This window comes from Ascaphus truei, chromosome 8 (assembly GCF_040206685.1).
Source record: "Ascaphus truei isolate aAscTru1 chromosome 8, aAscTru1.hap1, whole genome shotgun sequence".
In the NCBI taxonomy this organism is placed as follows: domain Eukaryota; kingdom Metazoa; phylum Chordata; class Amphibia; order Anura; family Ascaphidae; genus Ascaphus; species Ascaphus truei.
Genome location: NC_134490.1, coordinates 84,446,071 through 84,458,445, shown reverse-complemented (window position 1 = coordinate 84,458,445; position 12,375 = coordinate 84,446,071). Strand labels below are relative to the sequence as shown.

The window sequence follows — 12,375 nt, the reverse complement described above, 5'->3', positions numbered from 1 at the left end:
ATTTAAAACCCTGGTAATGACTTACAAAAGTCTCAACGATGCTGCCACCCTTTACATCTTTTATCGCCCAAATACATATCTAAACGACCCCTACATTCTGCCCATGACATCTGCCTTTTCTCCTATTTAATCTCCTCTCTCTCACGCCTGTAAGACTTCTCCCATGGTGACCCTTTTTTCTCTGAAATTCCCTACCACATACCATCAGACTCTTCCCCAAGCTTTAAAAACTCCCTGAAAATTCACATTTTCAAGGAAGCTTGCTTGCCATACCTCTAACAGCCAACCCCCCCTTCAAACCCATTGGGACGAGCTGTGTGGCTGGACTAATCTCCACTCTATATAACATCCTCCCCTCTAAACCTTAATGGCTTCAGCTATCGGACTGGACTATAATCCAACCTCGGACACACCTTATCCTACAATCAGCAGCCACCGTACCTTCTTATTTCAACATTGTCCCTCACTCCCTCTAGATTGTGAACTCTCCTGAGCAGGGCCCTCATTGTATCTCTTTGTGCATGTGTGTCCTCTCTTGGATGTAACTGTTTTTGTACTACACAGAACTCTGTACCCCATTGTACCGTGCTGCGGAATATGTTGGCGATTTACAAGTAAACAATGATATTAATAATAAGCATAGGCAACCAGAACCTAATAAAATAATATTAACATTTTGTGCTGGCGCTGTTTTACCTTGCAAATTTAGTCTCCAGAGCTTATCTTTAAAGTGGAACTGAATTGCAAGATTCAACAGATAATGTGTACCGTATAATAGATGACTAATTTTAGGAGGTACATCAAAACCATTTTTAAATGATCCCATACTAACATGTATATTAAGCATTGGATGTAACTTGCCTCAATATATTTTGAAAGCATATTTCAATGTCTTTGCAAAATTATGATGAAACGTTTGGTTGGGGTATGGCATCTTACCATTGTGTCCAGTATTTTTGGACAAGCCACCTGGCAACCCTACTGTAGGTACACAGTATGTGAGGAGTGGACTAGCGTTTAACATGAGAATACACTTCACAGCAGGTAAAGAACGAATACAATAATGGAATGGAAAAGTACTGTATGTAGCACGAGCATAGGGTTTTTTTTATAATTCTAAAGAATCAATAAATCCTAGGTAATGTCCTGTCTGAGCAGGCTACAAGGGTTAATTGATCTTTAGTTTCTGTGAGTGTGTATGTGTGGGAGTAAAGGTTTGGAATGAAAAACATTTTGTTCTTCAAAAATTGCTCTAAATTGAGATGGCCCACAAAATACCTGCAGTGCTTAAATGGCCATTCATTATCAAAGCCTACGAGACCTTAACCTTTAACGGGCTATTTTTTTTTTATTTTTTTTTTTTTTTTTAAATTGCCATTTCCATAAATTGCCCTATTTGAAGACAAAGTGTTACAGGTTGTCAGGTGTCTGGCTGTCACTAATTTTCAGATGTTTGCTGCATTTTAGTGACCGGATTAAAGGCGGAGTGCTGTGCTTTGTTGGGAACAGTGTTTAAAAAATGACAGCTACACATGTTCCATGACCGTCTCAAGTGACTAATATGATAGTGGCAGATGGAGGAATTTAGCAGCGGGCAAAACGAGAGGCGCCCCTAACAGTTAATATCAAGTGGGAGATGTGGAGCTAAGAATATATCTTCTGTACACTCCAGCCACGCGTTGGCCTCTCTACAAGGTTTGCTTGTCTTTTTTTCTCTCTCTAGGCTCTAAGCCTGTGGTTCTCTTACAACATGGCTTGCTTGCAGACGGCAGCAACTGGGTCACCAATCTTGCAAACAATAGCTTGGGATTCATCCTAGCAGATGCTGGCTATGATGTTTGGATGGGGAACAGTAGAGGAAACACTTGGTCTAGGAAGCACAAAACGCTTTCACCGTCACAGAATGCATTCTGGGCTTTCAGGTAAGATACCCGCACACCTTTTCCCCCCAAACGTTTTCCTTTGTGTTTAGTATCGCTTTTACATTTAAACGGCCGCGCAGTGCGAAGCTGCAACACATGACGCGGCTTTCTATTGTCCATAGGGACCCGCAAGATTTGGCAATCCGTTTTTATTTCCCTGGTTGGAGCTCAAACTATCCCAATGAGTATCCCACGAACCAGCGGGTCCCCGGAGCTACAATACAGAGGTTAAGCTCTTCCCCTCCCCCCTCGCGGTTCTAGTGTAGTAATAAATACATTATTGGTTATGCTGCGCCCAGTTTTGATCCATGAAATCGAGCGTTACACCGTGTGTTTAATAAAAGTGTGCAATTACATTTATGGGCTTTAATGAACCATTGTGTGTTTTTTTCCAGTTATGATGAAATGGCGAAACAAGATCTGCCAGCAGTTGTGAACTTCATTTTACAGAAAACTGGACAGGAGCAGATATACTATGTTGGCCACTCCCAAGGAACCACAATAGGTGTGTAAGCAATGGGCAGAGAGCTCTGAGAAGCTGTTTTATTTAATAACATGGCAAAAAGCCTCGTCCACTGCCGGCCGTGGACCAAATGTGGCTGGCTAAGGGTGTTGACGTGGCCCCTGGACTGGCTGCTGCTTCTAATTTCATTGTAGTTGTCCAGGCAGCTAAGTGCAATTTTGTTCACACTGTAATTCACTAGTACGGTAATGTGCACAGGTTAAAGATGATAATACTGCAACATTTTGAGATTATTTCAATGCATGCTAAATTATATTATAATACTCCTAATTTATTTTCGGATCTGGTCCCTGTGATTAAACTGGTTGAAGTCCCCTTGAGTAGAAGACACTGCTCTAAAAGTTACAAATGGCCATTACAAAAGAAATCCATCCAAATGTAATGACAATATTCACATCCAGTAAGTGTAATTCCACAATGATCTATTTGATGCAGACATATGATCAAGTTTAAGTAAGTGAAAAGTTATGATGTTGGGTTATGTACAAGCTCTGCTGTGTAGGGATTTGCATTTATATCTCATGTAACGGATATTCCCCCTTCCCCAATCGCAGATATAGGGCATGTGAGGGGGAACCTATATGTTACCAGGTGTGGTGCGTATACCTGCAGGTTCACAGGAGGCCTGAGCCTCCGCTGATGGGAACCTGGGGTGAATCCTCTGAAACGATCTTCCTTACAGCGCCTCCACCTCTGTAGGATTCTAGGAGTGTAGAATGTACCCCACACAGGACCCGTATATACAATAAGCACATACACCAAAGGTATATATAACTCAGGTTTACTATATGCAGATAACATCACACAATACACATGCATCAACCTCAATGTCACCTTGTGACACTACTTCCCAGGGGTGATAACCCCAGACCGTGTCCACAGTCCCCAATGTCATCCACGTTCACTTAGGAGTATATACCCCAGGCCCACCACCGTGTACCCCCACACCGTGTCCACAGTATACCCTTGTCCCGTGGTCAGCGCTGCCACTATGTGTGAGTACTCTGTTGGTGCACTTATAACGATACCTGCCCAGTGCGACGGCACCTGGGCTTTAAAAGATCTTCACAAAGGGTCCGCCGCTCTCCTGCACGACGTCCTGGTTTCCCCGAGCGCGGGGATCCGTCAGGGGCGATCCCACCCTGGAGATAGGCCTACTCCATTGAGAGAGCAGGACTGAGTCCAAGCCTCTTTGCGGGAAGCGCAGCGTCCGCTGTGTCCCTAACTGCCAATATCACTAATGGGGCAGGATCCCTAACTTAGGGCCTGTCCCTGAAGCACAACAAGCTATAGTGGTGACTCAGGACCTCACTGGGGCCTAGTGGGCTGCTGGCCTAATGCAGCAGGTCACAGCCCCCTGCACTCACCTCCTACCCCTAGCTCTTCCTGGTCTTGACTGCCTAGCGTGGGCTGAGCGCGCGAAATGTATCTATCTCCTAGAGCAGGGAGATACTGCAGCCCTATTGGCTCCCTGGCGTCAGGTGGGGCGCTCCTGAGGCTCATGGGACTTGTAGTCCCTGCTATAGCCTCCTTGCGATTGGCTGCCCTTCTGCACGCATGTACTGCGCATGCGCGAACTAACAGGGGCCTCCCGTCGCATCTTTACCCTGCGCATGCGCGAGGAATGAACATGGCGGCGCCCTGTGCTGTCAGGCCGCCGCGGAGCCTACGGAGCGCTCCCTGCTCGGCCCCCACCCTCCAGAAACTCCGGCGGGTCTGCCGCTTGGCTCCGGCAGCACTCACCATCGCTCCCGGCAGCGGAGGTAACAAGGGGGGGGTCGCAGAGCACAAGGTGCCCAGGGCTACACTCATATAAAAAAAAAATTTGAAGAGTGGTCACTGATCTTTAAAGAGGCAAACCAGGCGATTTATTTTTAACATATGATTGAAGCAGGGGGTCTCCAGGGACATCCCTGCTTCCAGAGAAACAGACCACCGTAGGGGGTACCGATAGCCTCAGGGATCATGTAATGGGCGAGTTTCAAAGCTCCGCACCCTTTGGGCCTATAGGAAGCTGTGACATCATCAGGCTCGGCTATTGGCTGTAAACTTTGCCAAGATACCGGCATCTCCTTTCGAGGTCTGTATCTCAGGAAGTAAGGGACGCCCGGAGCTGATTTTAATGTTGTCCAGTTCTGGAGACCCCCAGATTCAAACTTATGCTAACAAAATGAATGAAAAAAGTGCATGAATTGCTTTTTTAAAGTGGAAGAAGCTGATGCAAGTCTCTGTGGCACCTCCTGGTGTGTGTGTTTTTTGATTTACCTGTATCTCTAACAGGCACAATGAATCGCTGCCCAAAATGTTATGTTTTGGGGCTCCCCAAGTCAATGAGAGCAACCATCAGGCCGAGTTTCCATGTTCTAATTATCACAAAGACGAAACTCTGCTACAGTATATACATTGCTTACAATGCTATTGAAGAATACCCATGTACCGTATAATTTGATATTTGCAGATACTGCAATTATAATAAGTAGACAACCTCATGATTTGTTGAGCGTTCAAACACGGGTTACAATTCGGTTATTAAAATGTGTAATATAGTACAGATTTCTCTAGAGAGACACTTTCTACATGGGCATTAATTGAATTATTGATGATAATGCCATTATATGTTATACATTATCACTGGTTTGGATACAAGCCCAAATAAATATATCTTTACATCTTACTCGTGTTACATGTTATTCGTATTTTGACAACTTTAAGTGACCACACTGCCTTAGGAAATACTGAAGTAATCGGCAATACCATTAATACGTACATTGTTATAATTGCACCTTTGTGTTTTCAATGTTGTAAACATGTTTCTCTTCTGTTTTATTAGGATTTATAGCTTTCTCCACCATGCCCCAGCTTGCTAAACGAATTAAAATGTTTTTTGCCCTTGCTCCTGTGGCTACAATCAAGTTTTCCAGTAGTCCACTGGCAAATCTGGGCCATTTCCCAGAGTTCGTAGTCAAGGTATGATATTTTGCTTTGTGTATTCAATTATTTCACTGTTTGAAGTAGGGGGGGGGTACACTAAGCTCCGATGAGGGGTACTGGGTATATTTAAGTTAATGGCAGTTAACTCCAGATTAAACTCCACAACCATTTATCTGAATTTACTGAATGCCGGCATATATGTATTGTAATGGATGTAAAAAATCAGGTTAAAGTATAACCTTGTTATAGGTTAAACTGCATTATATTTATTTTCATAGAGCTCCTCATTGCTTTTTTTGGGTGGGGAGTGAGGTCAGAAGCAGATGCTCCTGGAGCTGAACCACATTAATCCAAGGATCCCTTAGTTTCTAAGTGACATACTGTACCTGTACCAGTACTGTCCCCTACAGGAGAAACAAAATCTCCCATGTTACGAGGGCCAATAGGAAGCCTCACTGTCATCCTATTGGCCCGCGTGACGAGGGAAATTTAAATATGCAAATGTACCAGTGCTGCCTTTCCCGCCATGTATCTTGGGAAACCAGGGGGTTCCCTGGAGCCGAAATGGACATGGTTCATTTAAAGCAACAGTGTATTTGTGTGTGTGTGTGTGTGTGTGTGTGTGTGTGTATAGTATTTCTTAAGCAGAGGTTCTCTGGTGCTGAACCGCATACATTTCTACTCCAGTGACCCCTTGCCTCCTGATGCCCATCAAGTTCAACCTATGCCAAATTTAGATGACACACACTCTATATTTACAGTACATTGATATAGGGAGAGGCAAACAAAAAACCCAGTGTCGTATCATCCAATGATATCACATAAGGGGAAAAATAAATTCCTTCCCGACTCCAAATATTGGCAGATTACTCCCTGGATCAACATCCTTCCCATGTTTACTTATTTGGTATATCTCTGTATACCTTTCCTTTCTAAAAAGATGTCCAACCTTTTTTGAACAAATTTATTGTATCTGCCATCACAGTCTCCATGGGTAATGAATTCCACATTTTAACTGCCCATACTGTAAAGAACCCTTAATGCTGTTGAAATCTCCTTTCTTCCAACCTTAAGGTATGACCCCCTGTTGTTTGTACTGTCCGTGGGATGACTAGTTCTTTTGAAAGCTCCTTGCATTGTCCCTGTAAATATTTGTATATAGTTATCATATCCCCTCTTCAAGGCATTGTACTCTTCCTCACTATGGGATTTTCGCCTACGTAGTCTTTTCAACACCCAGTGTCGTTTTTTACGCCTTTGTAACAAAAGTGATGGTACATGGAAATGTGTTAACACCTTTGCTGTCATTAGGGCTTGCAAATCAATGTAATGTGTTTGCTAGCCCCTATGAGTTAATTTTATACAATATAATGCTGGAAACAGATGGATTTTTAGATGAAATTGTAGAATGAAATGAGCACATTGTAAGAGAGTACTATTTGTCATTGTTACTGCATGGGTACAGAATGTACTCAGTTCACAGGGTGTGGATGCTGCTAAAATTGGCTCTGAGCAAGAAATGTTACTATTGGCCACTAGGTGGCACCTCGCTTAGATGAACTTGCTTTGCATCACACAACACCTGAGGCGTCTGACAACATTCTCCATTACTTACCCTATTATTTGCAAGGTATAAACTTCCTATTTTGCATTATGGAACACTCTTCTAAATACTCATTCTTGTTTTTGCTGCATCATCTAAGGTTATATTTTCTTAACAAAAGCAAAACAAACAAAAAAAACCCAGCGTGTTTAAAGCAAACCATGTAACTGCTCTGCTAATATTATGCAATTGTATTTGTTTTTGCGCGAAATCTAAACTCTAGAAAATATATTACACAATCTACATTGCATTGACGGCCATTTAGTTAGGTTACGTGGCAACCAGCAGTAAAAGAAATATTAAAATATTGTTGTTAATATTTTTTAAACACAATATGATATAATTTGGACTGTTATTCATATCTCGAAAGGGACGTATTTTCCCTGTTGCATTGTATGTATTCTGTTTTCTCTGCATTACGGGCCTCTCGATGTCATAATCAGTAAGGTGGAAGCCATACAGCTGAACAAACTCTAATAAGAACATACAGAGTAACACTAATTGCTTCAATCCTCCAACTGGGGTGATCATCGGCAATCCCTGAAGTCCCGATCACACAGTTTTAACGCTATATAAATAGTTTTTAGTATTGTATGGAGAGCTTCCATATTCTGCATTGCATTCCTAACCACTAAAGCAGTGCTCCCTAACCTTATTTACATTGTGCAATCCTTGCGAGAAAATATATGTCCCCCGAACCCTTAATTAATCAATCTTATTGCCTACTCATCAGACTATTGCTAACCAAACTGCTTGACCATTCCCAGGCAGTATAGGGTCCTGAACTTATGGGGACACACACACTTAATAAGGCCCCAAACTGCACCTTCGTGTGTGCAAACAGCATGGGTGGTATAAGCTGTCAATTATTGCGTGAGCTTCCAAAGTCAGCCCCCACAATGCCTTGTCGCTGTGGATACAAAGCATCGTGGGTAGCGACTTTGGAAGCTCCTGCTGTAATGAAAGCTATACCACCCACACTAAGGTGCAGTTTGGGCCACGAACCCCCTGTTGGGAATCACTGCACTATTGTTGAAGCCAGAGTAACATGCATGCAAATGGGACCCAGCTCCAGTATCGTCTTTAAAAGGGAATTTTGTTTTCTGTTTCCAGGAGTTGTTTGGCAAGAAAGAATTCCTTCCCCAGACCTATGTAATAAGATGGCTCGCCACGCACTTTTGCACGCACGAGGTAGTGGAGGAGATCTGTGGAAATATTTTCTTTGTTCTCTGCGGATTTAACAAACAGAATCTTAATATGGTATGTGTAAGAAGCTCTTTTATATGCTATATTCCAGTTGGTGGGCCCTACAGTTTTTTTTGTTTTTTGTTTTTTTTGTTAGGATCTCGCTTAAATGTAGGGAACATTCTAGTCTTGATATGTTTGAAGCAGACCACTTAGACTAGGGTTCTCCGGCTACGGATATTGTTAACCTGTCCCAGAGTCACCAGAGGCAGCAGTTATATTGAGAGAAGCTGATTTCTGTTTTTAAGATCCAGGCTTAGCATTTATTATCTCTCGATCTATAATCTATCTATAATCTATCTCAGAATGTTTGTCTGTGTGTGTCATTATGCACACCCAGACTATAAGACCTAGAACAGCCACACTAGGACGGATTACTTTAAGTATCAAAGTAAGGCGACCGGTCATGGTTCGGATCCCCTGGAACAATCCAAAGGTTCCATGTGGGACCACAGCTACTGTATATGTTAGGAAAGCCGCTTAGTTGTTCGTTATGCATTTGGACAAGATTTCATAGCCAAATTTTGCATGATGGTTCCTGGACGCAGCCTAAGAATGCTGGAGGAGAGAAAGGTGGAAAGAATTAGGGGCATCATGAGGTATTAAAGGAGGGGGAGAGAGAGAGAGGGAGAACGTGGTAGTGGGGTGAGAGGAGGAGGGGAGGGATGAAGGGTCTGTGTAATGTGTGTGTTTGTGTGTGTGTATATATATATATAATGTATGTATATGTATATGTATATATATATATTTATATTATTATTATTATTATTATTATCTTGATACATATACAGTCTTATTATTGTCAATGTAATGCTCACATAACTTCTGTTAGTCTGTACAACGACTCCCTGTGTTATCTGAGGCACTGAGTTTTGTGCACAGTCATTACTGACTCCAAGTTGTATTTCTTTTCTATTTGCTGTTTTGATTAAAAAATATATATCTTTGTATTCGTTATCTTTTAGAGTCGTGTAAATGTGTACTCCTCGCATTGTCCGGCTGGAACATCTGTGCAAAACATGATCCATTGGGCTCAGGTAAAGATTTCCAAATATGTGATGTATATTTTCATTGTTCATCCATCTTTTCACAGAAACTATACCCTTCTAAGGCCCAGGCCATGGTTAGTGTTTGCTTGCTTAAGCGTGCTCTCGCTTGCTCTCGCTTGCTGCTGCTTGCCACTGAGCCCCAACAGCCGCAATTAAAGCGGCTTTAGTAGGGGCTCGCGCATGCTTTCCGTTGCTTGCTGAGGCGCGCTTGAACAGAGCCGACAGTGAAATTTTAAATTCACGCGCTGACTCCGCTCATGTGACGCCTCAGCAACCAATGGAAGGAGAGCAGGGAAATGTGAATGTGGTACTTATTGTCTGGCGCCAGCGGAGTGAGTGTGTGTGTTGATGTGCGTGTGCGTGTTGATGTGCGTGTGCGTGTGCGTGTGCGTGTTGATGTGCGGTGCTGTCAGCCTGCGGGAGATGGAGGGGGGTTGCGCTGGGGGGGGAGCGGGTGAGGTGCCCCCTTCTGCCCGATTCCTGGGGCTGTCAGCCTGCGGGAGATGGAGGGGGCTTGCGCTGCTGAAGGGGGGGGAGCGGGTGATGTGTCCCCCTTCTGCCCCGTGTGTCTGTGTCTGTGTGTGTGCATGTGTGTGTGTATACAATAGAGGCAGCGATTATTCTAACAAAAACCAGTGGCAATTCCCCAAAAGACCCAGGTACACCAGGTACATTCTGAATACATGCCTTAAACTTTCCTTAAACTAGCCCCAGCATTTCTGCATTGATTAATGGCCTATCAGATTAACAGCGGGGGAGCTGAATTGGACTGCCAGGGATCCCTGCTGTGTTAATCCTATGGGTCGTTAGTCAATGCAGAAATGCCTTAAACGTGCCTCAAACTAGCCCAGCACATACCCAGCACATACCCAGCACATACCCAGCACATACCCAGCACATACCCAGAATGTAACCCGGCTAGTTTACAGCAAATGTTAGAATAAACGTTGCCTCTACTGTATGTGTGTGTATGTGTGTGTATGTGTGTGTGTACCAGTGTGTGCGTGTGTGTGTGTGTGTGTATGCATGTGTGCGTGTGTGTACCAGTGTCTGTGTGGTGTGTGTGTGTGTGTGTGCGTGTGCGTGTGCTCGAATATATTTATCAAAGTTGCACAATGTTAATAAATAATTTATTCTCACATGTCTTTTTTTTTAATTTTTAAAATATTATATAATATACACACACACACACACACACACACACACACACACACACACACACACACACACACACACACACACACACACACACACACACACACACACACACACACACACACACACACACACACATTCCCCAGTGACACACAAACACACACACAGCTACCAAGTGACACACACACACACTGACAGCTACCAAGTGACACACACACACACACTGACAGCTATCAAGTGACACACACACACAGTGATACCCGCCTCCCAAGCGCTTGCTGTCTCCTCTGCCAGGACAGCAAAAAGCTCCTGGTAGAGCGAGCGGCAGCAAGCAAGAGCGAGCAGCAGCACCTAAGCGCTTACTATGTCCGAGGCCTAAAGGACGCACAAGATTAATGTAAGATTTATAACGCCCGGGCAGGTGATACTTTTTTCTACAGTGTTCTCTGCTCTTGGAGTTTGACCTGTTTCCCACTTCTGTAGAATTCACCTTTACTTTTAAAAACTTTGATGCTCCTCAAAACATATATATTTTTTATTCCAGTTACATCTTGATCTTGGTAATTTAATAATGTATTCCAGTTTACTCTGCGAGAACTCCAGTTATTAAATTTTTTTTTTTAGGTAATTAATACCGCGACAAAATGAGCAACGTGTCCTTTTTTAAAATGTGTTTAATGTTACATGGTTTTGAAGCAAAAGGTGACACGTGTGCTCATTTGCATGTCATTTCCCAGAATCCCTTGCTGCAGTGGAAGTGCTGTGTGCGAGGTGATAATGGTGAAAGACAGGGTTGCAGACCTGTCTAAGACATGCAGATGAGCATACAGTAATATTTACAGTTGCTATATGCTTTACTGTGGAGGGTTTTTGTCACTTTTTTTACCCACCATAATAATTATATATATATTTATATATAATTATTATTATTATTTTAATATATGTACAGCGTATGTAAATATTTTTAAGTGCGTCTGCAAGGGGCCACGGTCAGTGCATGAGCTTATATAGGCCCTTATTCTGTAAGGTGTGATAGCAGGTGACGTGCCATGGGATGAATTGCCCCATTAAAGTCACGGGGCGTTTCATGCAATAGCACGTCATCTGCGCTGTCGCACCTTACAGAACGAGCCCCATAAAGTTTTTTTGTAATTCCTTAATATCGTGCAAACCATCGTGGTTTATTAGACAAAAAAAAATCTAAATGTGTTATGTAAGCTGCTCTCACAGAAGTGCACATTAAACATCACAGAGTAAACAGCAATGTCTCGTTTTAGTCCCTTGTAATGAAGGGAGTGGTCTTTAATTTATTCACATCTCTTGTGTGTTGTTTCCTTGTTTCCTCAGGCGGTTAAATCTGGGGAACTGAAGGCCTTTGATTGGGGCAGCAAGGGAAATATGATCCATTACAACCAGGTAACAACTTTGGAGGAAATTATGTATTTATTTTGTTTTTCTAGATTCAGCAAAGGTCGATATTGCTGTGTTAAAGGCTGCCCCCCACCCCACCCCAAAATAAATAAAACGGTGGTTGTGGCGAGACTGTTGCTATCCAGGGTTCACAAGATGGCTGCCAATTCCAAAATAGGAAGTGCTGTGACTTCCTACATGGTTACTATAGCAACCCAAGGAAGTCTAATGCATTAAAACTGGCTTTTGGAAATATTCTAAATAAACAGTTAAAAAAAAAGGCATAAAGAGTGAAAATAATAATAACAAATACAGTGCGTATTATTTAATACTTTACAACTGATTTATTTAAAAAAACACAGGATTTTGGAAGTAAGAATTCTTTAACTCCTACAAATCCGCATTAATCAACTTTAGTGATTGGGGAAGTGGGAACAATCTCACAATCCACCCATGTAATGTTATGTATGGGGTTTCTTACAAAACTGTATGGCAGAAAATGAAATACAGCAGGGCCCCGGGTATACGGCGGGTTCC

General features: G+C 42.8%; 1 protein-coding gene across 1 annotated transcript in view; it reads left to right on the top strand.

Moving 5' to 3' along the window:
* LOC142502081 (lysosomal acid lipase/cholesteryl ester hydrolase-like) overlaps nt 1-12,375 on the top strand; it is a 31,444-nt gene that overhangs the window by 14,607 nt on the left and 4,462 nt on the right. Inside the window, exons 4-9 of the mRNA XM_075612892.1 lie at nt 1,724-1,922; nt 2,318-2,427; nt 5,276-5,412; nt 8,093-8,239; nt 9,190-9,261; nt 11,776-11,844. Coding sequence (XP_075469007.1) covers nt 1,724-1,922; nt 2,318-2,427; nt 5,276-5,412; nt 8,093-8,239; nt 9,190-9,261; nt 11,776-11,844 — 734 coding nt within the window. The remainder of the gene's footprint in view (nt 1-1,723; nt 1,923-2,317; nt 2,428-5,275; nt 5,413-8,092; nt 8,240-9,189; nt 9,262-11,775; nt 11,845-12,375) is intronic.